The sequence below is a fragment of the Thermobia domestica genome, chromosome 3 (genome assembly GCF_964235325.1).
Source record: "Thermobia domestica chromosome 3, izTheDome1.hap1.1, whole genome shotgun sequence".
Lineage (NCBI taxonomy): Eukaryota > Metazoa > Arthropoda > Insecta > Zygentoma > Lepismatidae > Thermobia > Thermobia domestica.
The window spans coordinates 85,422,137-85,446,692 of NC_137456.1; the positions used below are offsets into that span (position 1 = coordinate 85,422,137).

At 33.5% G+C, this 24,556-nt stretch overlaps 1 protein-coding gene across 2 annotated transcripts in view; it reads right to left on the reverse strand.

The window, feature by feature from the left end:
* Positions 1-3,315: 3,315 nt before the first annotated feature.
* LOC145680571 (hatching enzyme 1.2) overlaps positions 3,316-24,556 on the reverse strand; it is a 54,168-nt gene continuing 32,927 nt past the window's right edge. For both annotated transcript variants that reach the window (XM_081751214.1, XM_081751213.1), the window contains exons 2-8: positions 23,387-23,503; positions 21,877-21,977; positions 16,171-16,267; positions 14,890-15,019; positions 10,786-10,982; positions 8,060-8,159; positions 3,316-6,193 (exon numbers count right to left, since the gene is read on the reverse strand). In XM_081751214.1, the coding sequence (XP_081607340.1) occupies positions 6,019-6,193; positions 8,060-8,159; positions 10,786-10,982; positions 14,890-15,019; positions 16,171-16,267; positions 21,877-21,977; positions 23,387-23,501 (915 nt within the window). In that variant the 5' untranslated portion in view covers positions 23,502-23,503 and the 3' untranslated portion in view covers positions 3,316-6,018. The remainder of the gene's footprint in view (positions 6,194-8,059; positions 8,160-10,785; positions 10,983-14,889; positions 15,020-16,170; positions 16,268-21,876; positions 21,978-23,386; positions 23,504-24,556) is intronic.

Genomic DNA, 24,556 nt, shown 5'->3' on the forward strand with positions numbered 1-24,556 from the left:
TTCAAATTCTAATTATCGCGATCGCAAGACATAGTCCATTACAAATACAACTAGAATTACATTTAGTTCCAGGTATCTCTTTTGTAGCATTTTATCCGTGAAATAGCAGTGCAATTAAATTGAAAGTTTCATTTGTCGGTACAGAATTTTAGAGAATTCTATACCAATTTCTACCCAACGAAAAATAATTTAATATACGTATGTACTCTTTATATGTAAATACTGATATCAGAATAATTGTGTTTTTCTAAATGAGGCATTGTTGTTTTGCTTAGAACTTGGAACACATTTCTTTATCACCTCTTATAGAGAGTAAAACTTAATTCATTTGAAAAAGCGTTACTAATGATGATCTATTGTTAATGGATTTATAAGTTTTGCTCGTATTATATAAATGAGGTAAAAAAGAAAAGAAATACCATATGCGTTGAGTACAATAATAAGGCTTTACCCAACATAAACAAATTGTTTTATTTAATGAATGTATTAAAACAAAGGATATATTCCTTGGAACAGGGGTAAAAGTGGATCTGAAAAGGTGGGGGGATCTGAAAAGGACATGATGTCTCGCCGTCCCCAGTGCCTGTCTTTGCCTATCGTATATATATATTTTAGAAAGTGAAGGGACGCAACATGTATTTTGTGGAAGTGAGGTGACTGTGTCACCTCCGCGTTCCCATTCACTTTTACTCCTGCCTTGAAATATTCGACTCTACCTATGCTAAATTTAAGCTACAGCTATTCCATGTACTTCGAGTTCTACACACGAGGAATATTGTGTTTAATGTGCACTCTAATTAATAATTTAAGTCAAGTTGATCTATGAAATTAACTCAGAGAACATACGTGTATAATTTATGAATCTTAAAACTATTAATATAAATTTGAGAACTTGGTTCAGTGTGTTTAACATATGTTGTACCTTCGTTATTTATCTCTTGCAATAGAGCTTATTTGTTAGTGAGAAAAAATAATAAATTATTTTAATCTTGCGATGGCCTTTTCACCTGGGTTTGTTAACTTAGTTTAATGAGCGTTATCATAATTATCAAAAGCAAAACCGAGTGAATTATTGTCGGCTTCTCATATATACATCAAACCAAATATTACTGTACAAGATACGTTATTGACCTGAGGAAGAAACATTTAAGTCTAGAGTTGAGATTACAGTAATACTATATTTGATATAATAATGATTTCGTAAACTCGGAATTTGGTTCGAGAATTTAGTGCGTTCCTAAACATACAAGGAATTGTTCCGTCACATAAATGCTTATATTTACTGATGATGAGAATATAATGCCACGGTATGAATTTGTTTCTATGTAAAATGCACTTGTTTCAATCGTGAAGACAAAGGGTAATGTACTTGATTTTGCTACTTGTGGTTGCTTATCTTCAAAAGGCAACTTCGCTATAGCTATTAACTTATATAGATATGTACGCACTTAAGCCGATACGTGAGAAATAAAACAGAGGGTAGACACGTCGATTGAAAGTGTTAATCGATGCAAATATGACTTGAAATGCAGATTGCTTCTTTCCGATTCTCTCTTGGAAACGTATAATCCTTGTTCAAAAATATGAATTGTAAAATTTCTGCTAAGTAGAGCTAGATTAATGAAATCTGAGTCCGGAATCGACTCTCACTGCTGGTTTATTTACAAAAATCTTCCAGAATTTACAGAAATATTTTACTACACTTTCTCTCTATTCTGAGGTAGATTAGATAGCCCAAGATCGTGGACAGGATCTCCACAGTCCCGAAGCAGGCTGAGCATAGTGGCGCAAGAATCCCCAATGTTCTAGAGCCAGCAGTGAGAGATTTAAAAAGCCACAGAGACCCGAAGAAGGTAATCAACTGAGGTTGGGATCCTGACAGAGTTCCGAAGCAGGCTAAGCCAAGAGGAAAGGAATAACCAAGAGTCCCACAGCAAACTATGGGCTTTGAGGCTGCGTTCTCCTAATGCTCCAGGTAAGCAAGAGGAGTGAAGCCAGTAAACTGCTGCCTGTCCGCTGGTTGCTGTCCGATATGTAGGGTCCTGGCAGCGATGGCGCTGCTGTTGCCATGTGGCTTGTAGGAAGTGCTGATGATCCGTCATCTGCTCGTAGTAATCTCATGTGGTGTGTAGTACTCCGATGTAAATACATGTGGTGATGTTTACAAACAGGAACATATGACTGTTTGTACACAGAAGCACGTGGTACATTACAATATATACACCAAATTAGAAACATAGTTGTTTTTAAACTTTATTTATGCTTATGAATAAAACATCACTTATGCTTATGAATAAGAGCGCAGGACTTTCTAAAAAGAAATAGGTGTGTAGTGTTCCTTGGGAGTCTAGGAGTTCATTGGAAAGCTGAACAAGCAAAAGTAATTGAAGTGATGTTGGTGTAAAAGCGACATGTCTTATGAGAAGTGCTTAAACTAAATTTGATTCACTGTGTACCTACCATAACAACAAATACCAACATACATTTATTAAGAAGGACATTAATTGGACATGAATTGTGTGACAGATTTCAAAATGAATAGAAATACCTTTAAATAAAATATTTAACGACATGAATTACATAGTTGTGATAATTTGTAGACGACTTTTATGTACTGCGTCTAATGTTGAATTTTCTGTTTTGGTGTTCATTGACATCTTCCTCAGCACATTTGAGCACCACTCATGAAATTCATCTCAGTCGACAGAATATTATCTTGCACTATTTCGGGTGTATAGTAAACAATGATGAGGTCAAAAATTTGTTTATATAATAATGTAACTTCCTTTTACTAGGATTCTCTTCTTTCCGAAGTTTTATTGATGTGAAGAACTTATGCAGAAGATTTTTACACAATTTCGAAATTTGAGCAAATTGGTAGAAATCTTTGTTCACTTCTGACAAGCAGTTTGTAAATATGCTTTTATAATCTTAAATCTATTATTAAACGTTTATTGTTAATTGAATATTGAACTTCGTCGGATACACAATTGCCTCGTTATCACGTTTACAGACGTAATTTACTTTACGTTTGAAATATTTCCATAAATGAAATAGTAACATAGTATTTTAGTACGACAAAATATCACTTACAACATGTGACATTAACAAAAATTTAAAGTTTTCGTACTGGACAAGCAAAGACAATGGATGACTCAAGTAATTTCTCCATTTTTGATGTTAACGATAATACAAGATTCCAAAAGTAACATTTTCGATTCCCAGCAATATGGCTGTAAATATAGGGAACAGAGACCGTTATAGTTTTCATATTTGTTTTAGTGTTACTACAATTCTTTTCCTTCCTTATCTTTAATTCGTTTACCTTTATCTATGGTTTCTTCTTCCGTAAAATTAAACAAAAATTCTAGTTCTCTCTTTCACTACATAGATATGATGCCTTAAATTGATGCAAATCATAACCATTTTAAACTCCATTTGTTATGAATTTCTTTGAAACCTGTGTGGAAAAAATGAAGCCCGGGCTACTAACACAAGGGAATCGTTCTTGACCCATCCATATAACTTTTCGTCCGCATGACGCAGCCCATGGTAGGTGTCATCAGTTTTGATAGTTGGCACGATTAGCATCCACCAAATAGTCTTTTAGTGTTCGAGGGTGTTACAACACTCCTACCTCCCCAGTGGATGCCACTAATATCTCACTAAACACCCAACACCTGTTATTTCTTTAATTATAATTATTCAACTATGTAGACATAGCCTATATACAAGGCCAATTCCTCAAAAGGTAAGGAATGATTTTTTTGAAAATGAAATTAAATATATTCTGATTAAATCGATATTTTATTGCATTTTGTTGTTTGATTTGTCAAGTAATATTCATAAATCGTATTTAACTAAAAATTATATCTTCAAATAGAAGTTAAGAATGCAAGACGGTAAGACTAATTGCATCTATTAATTGGTAAACCATTCAATATGGCACAACTCACAATTCTAAAATTATGTAAGAGTTTAAATAGTACAAAACAATTTGCCTAGACAGTAATTTGGAGTAAGTAACCAACTTACCAACGTTTTGACTTGACAAATTGTACATATAATAAAAAATAGACGTAAAGTTTGTTTAGGTACGGAAACTGAACGTCGTTTATATATTTTTGACTAAAAAATATAGTGCAAAATCTTTGTGGATAAATACACCTTTTTCCTGTCATTCCCCCTTACATACAGTATTTACAATAAGTACAATCGCTCTCAAAAGAATACAATTGCTCCATTCATACACATTTATGAAATAATAGTTCCAGAGTGGATAATCCAACGTGAGTACTGTTTACAGCAATTCCATTGCAACTGAATCGGTCATTGTTAAAAGAGAGATATGTTTCACTTAAAATATATTGCACATATCTCCTTTCAACAATGACTGACTCAATTTCTCTGTGTAAGTTATTAAAAATTGTACACAAATTGTATTATTTTCTTATGAAGTTAGTGTGGGGTAAAATTATGTAACAGACAAAATGACTAACATAGTATTTTAATTTTAAACAAATTATAACAAATCAACTGATATCACTCATGTTAGAATTCTTATACAAAGAAAATGAATGTTTATTAGACCTAGCTAAATGATATTTACAATAAAATATAGGTTATCATCTGGAGATGGATTTTTAAAAGATTTTTAGACAGCCTTTAATTTATAATTTTTAGGCTTATATGTGGTTGAAGTAACAATACATTAGGTATCTTCTGTTTGAAAGAAGCTTTCAATTAAACAGTGATGCAAAGTCATGGTTGCCTGTTTAAAGCAATGCCGAAAATGTGTTATAACATGTTATGGTTTGAATGCTGAAATCAAGATTTAAAGTTAGATGAGATTATCTATCATATTTAACGAGTGGTACCATGAGGATTCCAACCTCGTATAGTTTTCCAGAGAAACTTGAACAGAATATAGCTCTAAAAAAACACTTTGTCGTCTTGATTTCTGACATTAAAAAATCTAAAACATGAAGATTGAAGTTTATTCTCTTTTTTCGCTATTTATTCCCCAAACTTTCGGAAATAAATTTTGGCTAAGGACTATTTCCTTGAGTTACTAGTCAGCGTGCTCTGTTAAAATTTCCCTTTCATATGTGTACGATTTCATGGTTCCTATATTTACTGTATACGTATGTGGAATACTACAACCCAAAAGTTAATAAATAAGCAAGTGTAGTCAATATATTGTTGAAGTGATATACAGTAACTTATGATCACTACAAATAATTATCTGCATTATCTGGCTTTCTACTCCGTGTATAATGCCATAACAAATATAGCAAAAGAGTGAGAAAGAGAAATGGGTATACATGCTTCTGTTTTCTCTATAAAATTCGAATGAATTGATCAACTAGAATACAATTTTCAGCATTGAACAGAGAGTTGAGTGTTTTGTTGAAAACTCGATATACGCAGACTTAACTTTCTCAGAAAATGCTTTGTAAACGATCGTATTAAAATATTAAATCTATAAAAATGAAAATTATCCTTTTGTAGGCACTAATTTGATTATGTGTTCGTTGTTTCAAAATTTGGGAAATACCATCGTATCTACAAGTAAATGCATTTTGACAAAACAACAAGGTACAGTACTTTACATTAAACTTGAAGAAGAAATCAGTAAAGTAAATAAAAATATTAAAAATATCTGTTTGTTTCTAAGGATGTTTGAAAAAACTTTTCCACATAAATAAATAAACTAGAAAACAAAAATGGGCAGGTACTTAACACCGTTAAGTTCAATAAACAATCTATTAGACCTAAATCTCTGTCTGCAACAGAAATAAAGTGTGTCAGCATGCGATTTCATCACTGAAAAGGATTTACCATAATATATGTATGAGGGTATATCCTTCCGCTAGCGACTGTACGAATCTTTTTTTTTCTTTGTTTGCTTTACCCCCCTTGACTACCCTATGCCCTATTACTACCCATTGACTTAAATTCATTCAATATTGATAACTTGTTGATTAGAAAATACTGTACACATATAAATTGCATGTTTTAAAGTCCTAGAGCATTACATAGAGTATAATATTTTCTTCTAGTGTAGAGATCCTTATCCAAACATCCATAGAGATCATTAATCTTGAGACAATCTGTTTTGCTGAGACGTAATCGTTGTCCTAATCTCTTTGTTGGATGTTTTGGTGTTATTGTTGGGCGTCCTTTGCCAATGCTGGAAGAAAACAACATTATATATAGGATATATTTGATTATTTAAAATGAAAATATACAATAAAAGTGAAAAAAAGTTGATGGTCATAAAATCATGAATCTTCTATAAAAGAATTATATATATAATTCTTTTTAAAAGCTAAAATAATCCAATTTAATCAATTATAATAATAATCGAACCAGATCTATTCTTCTGTAAAGTGGTTAATTAACTGCCCATTTCATCATTACAGAACTCTGTGGATATAATCAATATTTATTATTATTATTATTATTATTATTATTATTATTATTATTATTATTATTATTATTATTATTATTATTATTATTATTATTATTATTATTATTATTATTATTGATTGGATGAATGAATGGAATTGTTTTAATGTGTTTTTCAGCACCGAAGCCTATGAGATGAGAATTTACACAAAATATCTATTATCTACATCTTAGTGTGGGATCCGAATATCAACTCCCACCGGGATGGAACATTATAATGTTTTGTTTTTCCAGCTTGTTTTTATTGTTTTTCTTTTTTCTCCCAAGTTGCTCAATGTCTATTATTTTCCAACAATTATTGTATATTCGTATATCTTGTTATACTTCGTTGTGTTATCTGAATAATTTTATTTGTATTACTTTTCCTATTGCAATGTCTTTTCTTATGTTGTTTGTACTTCTTTGGACAAACTTGTGGCAATTCATTGTATGTATCCAATAAATCAATTATTATTATTATTACTGATTGTGAGTACAAAGTTGTTAACAGCGAACTGAGCAGTAAATACATCCACTTGACACAAAATTAGATCTGGTGCGATAAGTTAAATGCTGACATTAGTCTTGAAAATCGAAGCTTTTACGCTTATTTGTCAGTCAGAAAGTCTGTGAGAAAAGCAATTCTCGCACTAATTCAAAAGATTTAAGGGAAACTCTTCGAATATCAACCAAATAACACATCACTTCATAGTAAATTTGCAGTTACATCTTATGCTTGAAGTAATGATTAATCCTATCTAAAAACAAACGTGAACACACACACACACTTATATATATATATATATAGGGTGAACCTGAACCTGAAAGATGCGCACAAACTCCAGGAGGTGATACGTGACATCAAAAGAAGACAAAAAAGTCCTCTTGCATATTGTCGAATTCCGCGTCGTGTAAGATTGACAGGGGTGCCAACTTGGAATTGAAAATCGAATCTTGACAATTGGAACGGTGCAGAAAGATGTAATACCAGCAAGTAAACGACGGATGCCATCACCATCGACAGAACATGATTATTTCACACTCTCCGTTTTAAGCTTGCAGTTACCTAGTTTACTAGTAATTTCCTGTCTGAACTTCAATGTCATTTTGAAGTAAAGACCAGCCTTTCTACAAGAAACAGATCATTAAAATAGTAACAACAGACAATCAATGGATTTAATTCTAGTTCGTGTCAAATTTTAAAAGATAATATAAAAATTAATATTGGAATAAGCTTAAATAAATAAAAAGAAGTAATTTTTAGGTAGAGAATTCTTCCTCACTGGCATGGATAATGACATAAACAATGGCTTTACCCAGGTAGACTGACAAATTATGCCCACTTGCCGAGTGTGTGTTTTTCCTTTGTGGTTAATTTTCTAAGTCTGGTTACCCTATATTTAGAAACCTTTTGCATATAGTAGCTTATACGGTCAAGTACTATAAAGATACAATTTCTTATACTTAAAAATTGACAGACTTTTCTATCAAAAGCGTAAAAACTTCATTATATTAAATTTTTGGATTTCCTCTTTTCGTTTTCTTTGTAAATGACAAGTAACAGTGATTCTAACAGCTGCCCATAATTGACATACACCAACTTCCTTACCTGAAGTAATATTTTCCGTAGTGCATAATACTATCGTAATCATATTCAAAGGAATAAGTTGTATTTTCCAGACTTTGCTTTTCAAAATTCACCTCAAACCCTGAAAGAAAAAAATAATCCTACATTAAAATAAGTATTACAGATGATTCATGATTATAAAGTTACTATTTATGAGGCTAATACGTAAGAATAGTTTTCACATACAATATAGCATAATAATAATAATAATAATAATAATAATAATAATAATAATAATAATAATAATAATAATAATAATAATAATAATAATAATAATAATAATAATAGAGTTGTATATTTACGTTCCTTCTCAATATCATGATTATATAGACAAGTCCAACAGTATAAGGTGAGTGTGTAAAGGCTAGAATATTAAAAATAGATAGCAGCACATATCCCCTACCTTCGTAATGTATATTGTAAGAACGAACAATATTCACAATAATTGTGAATCATTAGACTAAGCGAAGACGGCTTATCTTGGTCAATAAGGAAACTATGCGAGGAAAAGTACAGATCGTTGACATTACTGGGCAAATAACCTACTCTGCACAGTATATTCAACTCATGTTCAACTTTTATTAATGAATAAACTTTGTCTAGAATATTTTAAATGTGGATACTAAAAATAGAATAGGTATCCAGACGATAACAGGTCAATACTTTCCCCAGCGGCAGTTCATGTGTTTCGGACCTCACTTTAAGTTGTAGGTCTATAGCCTACATCATATTGCCTCGGTACTAGGTTCACTTTCGCGGAGCAGTCATTCTACCTAGGACTTTTCCAGGGTTTCCCTTAGCCCCATCAAATATGTATAGTAAACTTCGTTAATACATAAATAAACAATAAAGAAATATGTTTCTGTCACACAATGGCTAATGTAAGCAAAAGATCTCAAGACAGCAGATTTAGGCTGTTTGGAGAATATAGCCTACACAAGGGGCAAGCACTTTGACTTTTAAAATTGCACGGGATACATTTCGACAGGGGTTCAAATGTATCAGGATAAATAGGTCTATCTTCAATGTTATGGTCTTAGATACTCACACACCGCGAAACATATGATGGATGGATAAAATATAGTGTTAAATTTCTAATAAGTTAAATATGAATAAGCAGGGCCTATTTACGTATGGACCAATATACAGCATGGACCGAGGGGAGGGGGAGACAAATTTTCTCGGATCACTTCTTTTTAATATTGCAGTTCTGGAAATTGAAAAAAAAAAATTGGCCCGTATTTTATAATGCCCCTTGAGGGCTTCAATTAATTATGGTCCTGCGAATAAGTACCGCATTTGTTTTATCTAACATATGTCTGTATGATGTCATTGATAGAAAATTGTATAATAAAACAAGAAAAAGGAACAAACAAAAAACTAAAATCTATTTATTGCAGAAAATATGTTAAATATAATAATGTATAATATTGTATACTGCTCTATAAAAATAATTTATAAAAATATCTAGAATATCTCAATTATATGACATATTTAAATTTAACTATGCTATCTGAACTTTATTACGCAATAACTATTATTACAATACTTTAGTAAGTTATTTCTCTCTGTTAGATCAAATGTTACATTTTAAAGTCCACTTACTTCAATATTAACCTGTGGATCTGAAATTTTGCACAGATAGGTAAACCCAACGACAATACAATATTTTCACATAATGTTCGCTATAGTTTATCATCTTACTGAAAAACTAATTAGGCCTACTTAAAATTAATAATCGAACGCTTCCTATTTATACAACCCAAACCCTTACAAAAGTGTGGCTGGGTTGCAGACTACTACCAGATCCGTTGATTTCATTATCAACAAGTGTATTTACATCTTTTTATATCCTTTAGCAAAAATGTTGAATAAACTGTGTCATGTCTTGTAAAATGTCTTTAGAAAATAAAATATGTAAACTCACACATTGAAATCGCATAATATTTTCAACTTAAGGAAATTAGGAGTAAAGAACTGATTGAAAGATATTAAATAAAGACTAAAAACTAAACATTAATAATTAAAAAAATGATTAAAAATAATGCTGTAATAAATTGTACTCAAAAGCAGAAAATACAAAAAGAATCTTTCAAAAGTATACTTTTATAAGATAATAAAAGGAGAAGATAAAAATGCACTAGAAAAAAGAAAATAATTTAAAAAGACTTTTTAAAACAATGCTTTTATAAAATCCACTAAAGGGGGAAATAACAAAATGTACTAGAAAGGAGAAAACAATAAAAAAATACTTTTTAAAAGTAATGCTTTTATAAAATGCAATAAAAGAAGATGATTATAAAATGCACTACAAAGAAGAAAATATTTTAGTGAGGTAAAATGAAAAAAAAAAAAAAATAATAATTTGGATACACTTTCTAGGCGGGATGGCTTATGCTCAATGCTTTTAGTTTTAGCTTTTTCATATTACCTCACTGAAAAAATATGTTATCCTTTTTAGTGAATTATTATTATCTTCTCCTTTTTTAGTGCATTTCCTAAAAGCATCGTTTATGAAAGTTTTTTTTTAAGGTTATTAATTTTATGAAACGAAAATAATCAGATTAGTATTTCATACAAGTATTGTTTTAATTTCAATTTTGTTACCCAATTATTACTATTGTTATTCTCACCAGCACACACATGTCTAAAACAAAGAGTATGTTATTTAATTTTTTCATAGGCTAAAAACAGAAGTTATAATGTACCTGGAATGATGTTCTCGTCGTGAATAGTAATGAATTCATCTCTGTCAGCGCGTGATTGCTCGTGGAAAATACCCAGAGCATGCATCAGCTCATGCATAGTGCGTCCCTCGTGGCCCAGACAATTGGGACTTCTGTCGTCCGGAGGGAGTAATGACAGAAGCTGAGGTCCTCCAAATTTCCCAACATACGACCAACAGCTAAACAGAAAATGTATACAGTATAGAAATATAAATGAGTATAATTAGATCCTAACAATAAAATAAAATAATGTGATTTCCTTTTTAAATTTGAGTATTCTGTCTAAAGACAGGATTAGTCCATTTACCTGACATTTTTAGGCAAGGAGAAAAATTACTACACATCTAGAGTAGGAGTAAGGGACATTTCTGAACCCTTTTTCTTAAATACGTACAAACTCTGAGAATTGTTTGTAAACGTATCCTAGTAAAAGAAATACATATATCATTACCGAACATCACTACCGTTGCCTTCAAGGTACACCTTTTGAGAACCTATGCACTAACGTCATTGCTTAGCTCAATCATCAAAGTAATATTGAAATTCCTTTTCTAAAATGTCCTTTGCAGTTGTCGTCTTATTACTCTTGATGTCCTGATTTTTTTTCTAAATGTCCTTCTTTAATATTTCATGTCTCCGAGGTAAAGAAAGTAGTCACTGGGAGTCAGATCAGTTAAGTAGGGACGATTTGCTTGTTGGCTAAAATCATCTTCATATACATCGTGCAATCTAAGATGGCACACACAACCATTTTACACGCACCTTTCTCTTGTCAAGATAATGAATGAAGATCTTCCTCACTACTTATCTAATGTTGTTTAGTTTGTCTGCTGTGTTTCGTACAGTCAGCTAACCAATGTTTCTAAGATTTGCACCAGTTCTGCTCATTAGTAGCCACTCAGATCTCTCTTTAACCACCAACAGATTTTCTCATATCAGAAAAACGTTTAATCCATTTGTACATTTTATTTGTCTTCTGTATACAGTTACTACCTGTCCAGAATTTGGATGTCTTCCAAAATAATAATTATAATAAAAGAAATTAGTCATTCCTAATTACGCTTAAGAGAGACGTCAAATTATCCAAAACACAAAATATACGACAGAAATTGTAAATTTCGCATTGTAAATTGTAAATTCTGGATTTGTAAATTTCGACCCACGATGTATACACTCATGTCCAAAATGAGTGTCGCATATCTATAGCTTTCTTCTTGTACTTTCCAGGGGATTTTCCAGGGTACTTTTAATACTGATACTATGTATAATTGGGAAATATATATTTCTGGTAAATTTCATAGGAAAAGAATTATAAATACGAAAACTAGAATGAATAAAACAAAATGTTGCTAAATGGGCAAGGAAGTTTTATTTTCGTTTTATTGTTCTTATTTACTGCTCTTTTGACATGAAATATGCCACATACATGTCTTTGCCGATTATACACATATGAACATAATAAGAAATACCAGACGAATAAGTTATCAAATTATATTCCTACAACAACATATTTATAGACATGCGACAATAATTTTGGCATGAGTATACCTATGACTATCGAAAAATCGATATCTCTAAAATTCTCGTATTGGTAGCAGCAAAATCATTTGTTATTTTGTTTGACCAATGGTGTTATTCTTTGTTTGTACCGCTTCATTGGTTCATAACTTCTCAACTAACTGCCAACAAGCTGATGCTACGAGTTTTCTGTTTCGTGTGTTATTGGTTGAAATTTTCGTTCATGAATATTGCATTTCTTTCTATTATTCCTAATAAATTATTCAATGTATAACTTTGGGTATAGAGAACCAGATATTTGCACATGTTCGATAAGGGTGTCACGCTTTATGCTTATCAAAAGGTAGCAATCCTATTCTGCATATCATTATTCTCATAAACTTAGGGTAACTTAGGGTTTTCACTTCCATTTTCTCAATAGGAAGTATAATGACCCTCGTGGCTCCAATTTCAGCTTAGATATTTTCATGTCACTCAACCACGGGGGGGGGGGGGGAAACAACCGAGTCCAGACCTCGACGAAAACTCTGTAGCTCGACTAACATTTGTACATTTTCTTAATATAACTGTACTTGTTTAACAGAGAGATGATTAATATAGCCTAAAGATTTGACTTTACACCTTCCTCTCATTATAAAAATAATCTAGTTCTATAAGATTTTCTGAGTATACAGGTGGAAGTAATTAACAATTATTTATCCTTTTTTCGCTTGCAGAATAACACGGATTTAATACTACATAGGTGTAATGGACTCTCCTCCTCCAGAAGAAATTGTGGACCCTTCCTAACATTTTTTTTTTGGGGGGGTACGCGCCTGTTCAGCACTCGTCTGGTACAATGTCAACGCGAACCCCACAAGACGCGACACTAAAATACCGAGGTACTGAAACCTTACAGAAATGCTTATAAGTCGAATTCGCCGACTTAAGAGGCCTCATCCCGGCAAAATTAAAATATCGCTAATTTTACAGTATACTAATTATATGATAACTTCAAATAGATAAAAGATAATCGAAATGTGGAACAAGAGCGCCCTAGACAATATCATTTTACATGAGATACCGTTATCACAACTCACTTATCTGCTTTCGATTTCGAGCCATTTTGAAAATCGGCATTTATTTTCGCGTTTCTAGACGGCTGAAAACGGAAAGCCACTAGGTGACTCGCTACCGCACGCAAAATAATATTGTCTAGGGCGCTCTTGTTCCACATTTCAATTATCTTTTATCTATTTGAAGATATCACATAATTACTGTAAAATTAGCGGTATTTTAATTTCGCCGGGATGAGGCCTCTTAATTGTCAAATATTATCCCGGGAAAACTAGAAACTAAGACACTGGAGTAGGAGACTATACTCGAAATTGCATGTAGAAGACGATACTAGAGATATCGCGTATGAAAGAATTGAGTAATAAGGGCTTCGTTACATGCATCATTCATCAATCAATATTTATTCCATAAGCCTTCTAATAGTAGTAAGTACCAAGAAATCAACCCATTAACCGAGAAGACGAGAAACATTGAGTTCTATCGGAGAGAAAAATAAACACCGCGCAAAAGCGATAAAAAACAACACTGATAGCTCTCTAAATGGGGATGTAGGGAGAGAATTACGAATTGAGTTGAACGCAAATGAATTAGGAGGAGTTGGAAATGATAGGGAGGAGCAACTAACGACTTTAAAAAGAGTCAAAAAAAAGGGGGGGAAGGATATTGTCTGCGAATGGAGTGTATCGTGGAAGGCGTGCTAAAGAGTGAGGTAGCAGTAAAACTAGTAAACGAAAGATCTTGTAATTAATGGCCGGCAGTGGCATATTTACGATTTTCTTTCGGGAGGGGCTTTGCTAACTTTCGGGGGGGGGGGTTTGCCTGGAAATGTGAAAATTGTGCAAGGTATTTCATTTACTTTACTCTATTAAGTAAGATTTCGGGGGGGCTTAAGCCCGGAAGCCACCCCCCTAAATACGCCACTGATGGCCAGTCTTGAAACAGAAAACTGTTATGTCAGGACGAAAAGGCTAGCTGAAACCGCGATGCAAGGAAGCTTCTCAGCTTGAGGCAACTGACCTTCCAATAATCTTAGAATATCAGCTTGTAGGCCTATCAGTGTTTCTTTCAGAAACAACGTTCCGGGGGGGGGGGGGCACACTTAGTATTCCGGGGTGGCACTGCTGACACTATTCTATTTATTATTATATTAAATACGTATTATTTTGGTCTCCTCCGGGAGGCACTCTCAGAGCTCCGGGGGAGACAGTGCCCCCCAAAAACAGGTCTGGAAAAAACACTGGCTTGTATGATGATATTTCAAAGCAAATCCTTTCGAAAAGAATAACCTACATTATTTATCAAAAGAAAAAAGAAAGAAGAAACAAAAGAGAATACCGAGGACGCAATTACAAGTAATAATTATATAGTACGTACAGTAAAATGTGAAGACTCAAAGCAATACTTTCTGAACAAATAAAAAATGTGTGATCTGATCAATAATGATCTAAAATATCTGTTAAATTGGACTCTAACAATAGCGAGTTGACAGTATCAAAAACAATGTGAACTTACCCTTTTGGATATTGAATAGGCCATATAAGAATAAAATCTTTGGCTTTTCCATCCCACGGGACAAATTTCACACATGTCATAAAATTCAATGTAGCAATTCCATTGTAAATTGTTACGAAGTCCTCAGGATCTGTAAGTAATACGTTTTTGAATAACAAAGGTACATTGTAAATATTTATTTTAAACAAATCAAAATAATACTCTTTCAGTTTGTTCTAAGTAAATATGCAGGGTGTTTCAAAACAACACCGACAACGTTTGTGAGATGATTCCTGACATTAAGATAAGACGGACAGTATAGACCAATCTGGGTGCACAAAGGCATCCTTTCGAAGTTATAGGCTGCCGAAAACATGGAAAAGTGAATCTTAAGGGTCCATAACTCCAAAACTATGGAATCTACCCTAGTCAGATCGACTTCACTTAGGAAGTAATATGTACGCTGTCTAAAAATTCATGTATAAGAATTCGAAGGTACTTACGCAACAATTTTTATAGAGGCAGTTTAGCTACGGGCATGTAATTTGAACTACTCACCAACTACCCTTATAGAAATTGTTGCGAAAGTACAGCAGGATTCTGAAACATGGATATTTGGTTAGAGCACCAACTAGTTCTTAAATAAAGTCTTGATCAAACTACGGTAGGTCCTATAGTATTGGAGCTACGGACCTTTAAATTTAATTTTTTTATATTTTCAGCAGCCTATAACTCCAAAAGGAAGCATTTGTGCACCAAGGTTGGTCTATACTTTTCATCTTGGTGTCAGGAATCACCTGCCAAACGTTGTCGGTGTTGTTTTGTAACGTATATATGTATAATGCTAATTGTGTTTCATTGAAATTTTCCAAAGTGCAGGGTTCAGAATATAGGGAGAATAGCATTTCAGAGATTTGAGTTACCACGTCAATTTTTTTTTCCTTTGGTTTTCTTCTCAAATATCGGGAAACTTCTTTTAAAATTTTTGGAATTTTGTTTAGCAAGTCTGCGTTTAAATTTATCACTTAAATTGTACCTCTTTACGATTTTTCACGTTTTAAATTCCCGTTGAAATCAACGGAAAAATATAATTTTATTATTGTTATTATTATTTAAACTGCCATTTCTTTTCTTGTTTTGCCCTTCATTTATCTTGAAGACCATTTCGAGTGCCTGAAAATTGCAAAGAATCTTTTTAATTTTGATCTATTCAGTTTCACCATTTATTCATTATTGTATATACATTTTATGAAATATACAATAAATAACATTCAATGTTACTAATGAAAATAGCATACTTACTGTATAAAGGACTAATAACATAGGGAACTGTATTATTGGTCCATAGTTTTTCCGGGAAAACATCCCAACGCAATCCAACTCGCCAATAATCATACACCTATTTAAAAAAAATAACAATATAAAACATTCAATTATTAGAGAAACAGAAAAGTCAATAACGTTCGTATTTTGCAAATAAAGGACAGCTTGAGTGTTACACATGTAACAAACAATATATTTAATCTGTTCAGTAATAGTTAACATAGTATTTTAACTATTAAGGTCTATATTATGACACTCTTTTGTTAATAAGACTCCTTACACCTCGACTTACTAAACAAGACTCCTTACACCTCGACTTACGAAACAAGACTGCTTACACCTCGACTTACTAAACAAGACTCCTTACACCTCGACTTACTAAACAAGACTCCTTACACCTCAACTTACGAAACAAGACTGCTTACACCTCAACTTACGAAACAAGACTCCTTACACCTCGACTTACGAAACAAGACTCCTTACACCTCGACTTACGAAACAAGACTGCTTACACCTCAACTTACGAAACAAGACTCCTTACACCTCGACTTATGAAACAAGCCGAAAATAATAAATAAATACAGTAAATTCTTCGTTTAATAGACTAATTAGTTCGAAAGGCTGTCCGTAAAAAAGGAAGTCTGTTAAATCAAGAATTGTTGGTTGCTTGATTGGGTTATGATTTGGAGTTCCTTTCAGCAGCGAGGCTATGTGAGACGTGGACCTACCGCTTAACGTTGAACTCGAATCTCATGACCTTCTGGCGGGAATTGAACCAGTTCTCTAGCGCCAAAAGAGGTAAATGTTACAAATAATATTTAAAATAGAATTGTACACTTGAAATGGTGCTATATAACGTAAATGTAAAATATTTCATATGCGTGCCTCGTTAGAAATAAAACTTCTCAGATCTACGTATTACTATGTAAAAGGATGAAAAAAGCTGTAGCATTTCTATTCTGTAAACGAACCACTGCCATACTACAATCGCATCTTTTACAAATCTGATTGAAGATTTTGTTTTAACAATTTCCTTCTCACTGTGTTTGCTAAAAAGAGAAATTCAGTCTATAAATTCCGAAGTCTGTTGATTTGAGATCCATTAAATTGTAGGTTTACAAAAAAATTATTTAATAGTATAAGTTTCTCTTCTCCAAGTATTTGTGAACCCCGATGACAGATGGCGTAAAAATCAAAACAATTATGTAGCCATTTTAGAGAGCCATGTAGCAGATGGTCCAGATGTTGTTTCCGCGCATTATGTCATACAAGGATGTATCCAAAAGTTCCAGGACTGAATCTGTAAAATGAAAGTTTCTTACCTTTGAAGTTAAATTCCTACATTAACTTCAAAGTACTCCCCTTTTGCACTAATACAGCGTCCCAGTGCTTTTGCCATGCTTTCGGGAAGTCCTTTTTTGGAACAGTGTCAAGTACTCGCCACTATTCTTCTTGACTTTCTGGAATGGTGTCGAATCTTCGCCCCTTTATCCGAAGCTTCAGCTTGGGGAAAAGAAAAAAGTCACAGGAGGCCAGGTCAGGTGAGTATGGGATGGGGAGCCACTGTCATGTTATTCTTAGCCACAAACTACGCCACTTTAATGGACCAGTGTGCAGGTGCATTGTCGTGGTGGTGAATAAGTTACCGTTATGCCATTTGTGTGGCGTTTTGCGATGCACATTATCACGCAACCTCCTTAGGACACAGTAGAAGTCTGCATTGACCGTGCTTCCATGTGGGACAAATTCTCGGTGTACGATCCCCTCTTGGTCAACGAAACAAATGAGCATCTCTTCAATTTGCTTCTTTCCATGCGTGCTTTTTTTGGTCTTGGAGACCCAGGACTGTTACATTGAGAAGTCTGCAGTTTAGTTTCTGGGTCGTAAGCATAAACGATGCTCTCATCGCCTGCAATGACGTTGACAAGGATTTGACACAGAATTTGATGCACACCCTTTGTTCTTCAACTTCCTCCATACCGCCAAGATAAGAAAATCGCAGACGGCTAATGCATCACATACACGAAAACATGTGGAACATTCAAACGCTTCCACTTCAAACCACGATACTCGGCACACTGGCTCAAAAGATACCACCGCAACACATCCTAGCGGGAAACTCGTGAACTGCAAGCGGTTTGCATGTTATGAGCACTGTCCTGGAATTTATGGATACGCCTACGTACGGTATTTCAGGATGTTAATGCGCACGTTCATATAGTTGGAGCTGTTGTGGCGTGTTTTGAGGTACATCAGGATGAAGCTGAAACCTTCTCTGGTCCACTCTATCCCCGTATAAGAACATAATTGAACATTTGTGGTCCGTTTCGGATACACGAATCTGGGGCCGGTTTTAGCCTCTATCCTCTCTCACGGAACTGAGTAATACACTGCACGCAAAAATCATGTAATATTTCACTTCCTATCATTCACAACCTCTATGACTCAATTCCACGTCGCATCAGAGCTGCTCTGATGGCGAAAGGTGGTCCAAAGCCATATTATTCACTAAATCTTCTATTATTCTGATAACTATCTGTATTTCCTAACATGAATCGAACACTACTGTTTAATTATTTTTCTCTGTTGTGAATCTCTAACAATGATTGTAGTAATAACTTCACATTCGAGTCATCATCATCATCATAGGTATTCTGGCATTATTGGCAGGTCAATTGCTGCAAATAAGAATCTCCACGGTCTTCAGCTAATCTCTTCCTCTTCACGCACGATTTTCTGCTTTGATATCGTCTATTAATTGTAATCTCCTTCGCCCGTTTCCTCTCTTTCCTGTCACCATACCCTAGCGAGTAGTGTTTTTTTGTTTTTTTTTTTTTTAAAAAAAAGATAATTTGGTATTAGTGGTGCCTACCACACGAGACGAGACAGGATTTTCTTGATAAAATACAAGAAGAGAAAGAGGTCTTCCAATAGAAAAAGATACACTTTTCGAGACGATAAAGCGTTTTGATGACATCTTTACGAGACAAGATTGCCTCAAATCACGTCTCGTGAGTACCACTACTTGCTACACTACCAAAGGTACATTGATCAATGGAATTGCTGCCTTCCTATAAATTCAAAACAGAACAAGCTTGTCTGTCAAAGTTTCGAAAGCTCGTGGTATTCTTGATTTCGAGAACAGGAGGGGCTATTTAAAAGGTAAAACAACACATAACATACTCAAAATTTAGGAGAATTTGTAATAAGTTACAACCACGAAATTGTAAAGATTAAAGTTTTCCAAAATCATAGCCTTAATAACTAAAGGGATTAGAGGAGGAATGCACTATGTAACAAATTATGTATTTCGAGAATATTGAGGTCAAAGTTTGAATTATTGCATGCATATTGGTGGATTACTATACATATTACAAGTTTTTGTCTCTTCACCCATACGAGGAATCACTTAAGTGAGGAGTTGTGAGAGTAACACATAACACTTTCATCCACAAGCAGAACTCACAATGTAACTGACACTGTTATTTTCTAATCTCTTGAAAAATCATCTTGGACAATTCTCTTATGAATCCTTGTTACAGATCTTCTAACATGATGTGTTACTTATCTATTCACGTTGTTTTGTGACCTAATTATCCTCGTCTTGTGAAAATAATTTTCAAAGATACAGAGATATGAAAATCAAGTGTTTTCAAAAAAAAAAAAAAAAAAAAAATGACAATAACTTGTATGTTTTGAATTCATAGAAGGCAACATTATTGACTAGTTTTCTTTTATCTTTACACAGGACAATTAACAGTATTCATACTTCTGTGGTTGGGAATTAAGTCTCTATTGAAAATTACTTATATTTTTATTAAGTATTACATCATTTACATGAAATAAAATATGTAATAGTTGCAGTAATGGAGTCTATATGTACACACAGAATCTATCAATATTATGTGCATTTTTTGTTTGTCTTACAGTATCGATACAATCTAGAGTAGCCCAACGATTAATCCAACATAAGAGTATAAGAAAACGCTGCCCTGCCCGGTTAATATACACAGTCTACGGAATAATGGTTAAAACGGAAATGAAATATTCATGGATACTGTACTGCACTAAATAGGAACAGCATCAGAAATTTCTATTTCAAAAATTTGGACTACAGGACGTGTTGCATATACTCGAACAATGTGTTCCTCAATCATTATTCGAAGTGAAAGAAGCATGTACACTGGATACAGAAATGTTTACTCAAAGTCCTATAAAATCGACACACCAAAACTATCGAAAGCAACCTACCCTGTCAAATCATCTGAATTGTTTCAAAGAAATTAGTTTCATGATTGGAAATCACATTATTGTCGAAAAAAAGCATATCATTTTTAGTTGAAATGTAGACAGGTTTCAGTTTATGATATCTTGTGGAGTGATGAATCTGTTTCTTAAGATACCCTTAAGCAGGCGCCTTGGGGTATAACGTACCCCACTGTTAGTCTTTATTATGTGGATTATTTTTTCGTTAGGATTTCAACTCGCATTAGAGGTATTTGTCCATTGTTTTTTAAAAAGTGAGCTGATGCAGTAGAATGCGTTTCATACGCGTTTGACTGGAAAATATTCTTCGTCTATTTCAAGTGGATGCAAATTGGAATCATAATAGCATTACACAAAAGTGTCATTGATTTGAAAGTTACAAGAAATTCAATGTATTTGGGAATCCTGGGTTTATTAATATAATTGGAAATTAATAATTAAATAACGTGATATGTATTATAACAGTAATGTGCATCTAAATAATGTTAGGATGGTACTGAAAAGGTAGATAAATTTCATTTAATTGGCAATCCTGAGTATAGTATTACTTATCATAGTTTATATATGATATACTATGACTGCATTGATAGTTTAAAAATGATTCTGTATGTGATTGCTAACGTACTTGAAAATAAACATATGGGGTATCATATTCCCCACGCGCCTACTAACGATACGGAAATTCACGCGCCTCCTTAAGCGTTAAGGTACTGGAGCTCTTACAATTGTCATAACTGGACACTAGAAAATTCTACAACCACTGTTGAAAAATGCAATGTCACCCGTATATCACAGAGAGTGTCAGATGGTATTCAACAAGATTTTGGGCCCGGTGCTTCATGGCCCAATAAGCGCACGCTATTACTTAATTATTTAACTATGTTGCAAGATGTTGACCCAGTGCATTCGCCTGACGGAACATCGATAGCCCCCTTTTAATGCAGGGTAGTTTCCCTTTTTATTTTGCAGTCAATATCCGTGGAAACTTTGACTATAAATGCATTAAGTTGGTTCATCACTCTGCTCCACAAAATAGCCAGAAACGACTCTGATCTCATCCAGTGCTTCTTCTTTTTTTTTTTTTTTTTCTTAGAGTTCGATGAACAAGAAAGTTTATCGCACCAAGTCACAAAGGCTGACGAATTGCAATTCGGCATATTCCAACAAAACACCACCGAAATTACTGCGAAATTCAAATGAGGATGTTCAAAGATAATGATAGAAACTGTTGGATAATTCAGATTGATACCTATATAAAACCCTAATACGTATTCCACTCAAGTTTCTCATATTCCGCCGTATCAAAATTTATTTCACTAAAATAGACTAATAATTAGTAAAGTTATTACATTTTTTCAATAGAGAGTTAATTCTCAACAACCTGTAGTTATTACCAAATCTAATATAATAAAAACTAACCTCTTTTGACATAGCCATATCCCCTTGCACAAGACCTGGGATAACTTCAGGATCCTGATCTGACTCTTGTAACAATCGCTGAGCTTCTACCGTCAAACGGGCTAACAAAATAAAATATATAATACAATATATTTATATTTTATAAATATATAAAATATAAATATAAAATATATAATAAAAGGATTTATTTATCTAAATAAATAAATGCATGTTTATGGAACTTTTCTTTCAGGTGTATGAATGAAAATATGATTTGATACTTAAGAGTTTAAAAATATATGTATATTAGATTAATGCGAATGAAATGTTAGCTTTAACATCTGGTGAAAATCTCTCCTCAGCAACACACAGGGATGTACTAAGATCACACGTTTAATGACTCAAACTCAGTACATGCCCAGCAAACAGCCTGAGATGTCCTGATAGTAAAGAAGTAGTGCATTATTGAACCGGATCGTATGAAAACCCGCCATGGAGAACACATAATTGTGAGTGATTTTTCTTTACAAGTTCGAACTGGGACATTCTGCACAGTAAGCCGAAAAAGAAAGAAAGAAAAAAAAATTAACAATGCATTTGAGCCGCGAATAGCGAATGAACGGATGAATGTAGAGAGTAACATCGTAATACATTTTTTTCCGGCATCGTAAAGTATTTTATTTGGAGGTAGTCTCGGAACTTATTGAATCCACTACATACTTTTCAAATGAAATATTTTTTTTATTACATTGTTTTTAAAGATGTGCTCTGTACCGTACATGCTAACAGAATATTTTACAAAGGATACAAAATAACAGATTATTAAAAATCATTATTGCTATTTATGGCTCTAAATCCTTTCAGATAATTCTGATAAACTAATAGCAGCAAACACTATGGACAGGATGTTCGGAAAAACACCAAAAAATTATGTGAAATGAATTTTCACATGAAAACAAAAACAAAAAAAAAAACAAAAAAAAACATTAAAGACCAACATGGATGCACAAATTCGTCATTTCGGAACTATAGCTCAGTGAAAATTGATCTGAACGATAGAGAACAAATTGTCAGATGAACAACATATGAGTCAGTAAAAGAACATAGCAATTATTTCATGTATACATTCCAATAATGTACCAGTGGATATAGAACAGGGGCAGTGAGAGTGTAGCCTTGAAGCTTAGAAAGAGATTTTATGAGATCTAGGGGGGAGAAAAAGATAGATCAGAAACATTTTCTATATCCACTAGAACATCAACGGAATTTAGACACAAAATAACTACATTTTTTTTTTCTTATCCGATCTTCATGAGACATTGCTTTCTCGAGTTATGATCCTTTTTATATATATATATCGAAACTACCAATTTCAGGAGGGTTAAAACTCCAAAATCACACATTTGTGCACCCACGTTAGTCTGTATTTTTTCATGTTTTCGTGTGAGGATTATTTTTCCAATTTTTTTTTCCTGAACATCTTGTATGCACAAAAGTCTAAAATATATTTCTATACAAATAAATATATTACCTTCATCTGGTACCATTGGTTTGACTTCATTTGGCACGGTGATGATGCTTCTTGCATTACACAAAGTAATATAAGGACTCAAATGGATAAACAAGAGCAGAGCAATCTTCATCATTGCTGAAATAAACAAAAAGAAGGTAAAATATCAGCATACTTGCGGATACAAACCAGTTTCTTTTTCCTAAAGTTTGGCGAGTGAGAAAGAGAGAATAATAATAAAAGCATTTATCAGAAATATTATTAATTTGTTTTCTCATGAACTGAGTTAATTTTTAATTACTTGGTATATTTCTGGGAAATAACGTCTGCTTTAAAGTGCATGTGACACGGTCGCAAGATGAGATTAACAGTGCACATGGGCAAGAGTCACATAATTTGGACCAAATTTGGCATGTAGGTAAATCTAGATTTCTTAGGACAACTATGAAATATTAAATAGTAAATTTGGATAACTTCAGAAAATCGATTGAAGAACGACATTGTTTGTTATATTTATTCCATTTGTTAATTTTAATTGTAGGACTGTTTTGCTAGAGAGAGGCAAGATCGTCTACGCTAGAGAGATATATAAGAATTTCACTTTTTTTGTTAGTATATTAGTACACGATTTATTAAAAAGCATGTGTCGAACTCAGGGGAAGCAATTGCTCCCCACCTGACCTTTCCAAATAACGGTGTCATAAATCTATTTAGGATAAAGATTTCTGAACTTTCGGGATCTATGACCATTTAGCCAGTCACGTATGAGGGATGACGTCCCTCGGCGAGCACACTATCCGAGGAAAGAGAAGGAAGCGACCTGGGACCTATATGTTAGGTACCACTCCGACATTTGCCTGGTGTGAATGAGGAAAACTCAGGATGGCTGGCCTGGAAAAGGTTTTTACACTTCTTCGACCGAATACACCCACCGGGAATCGAACTCGGGACTGCTCGCACCGTGTCGTAAATCGAATTGATTGCAAGTTGGAGAGATAGTCGCCTATTATACAGTCAGCACAAAATACCGTTTTGCTCAATCTCCGGCTGATGATTGAAGCTGGACTTACAATGGTTAGGAATTCGTATGATGGTTGCCAGATTCAACGTTATTCCCGCAAATATTACAGCTTTTTGGTACGTTTTTGTGTTTCTCGTAAATTGATGTCTTCCTTTAAAAAAATAAATCAA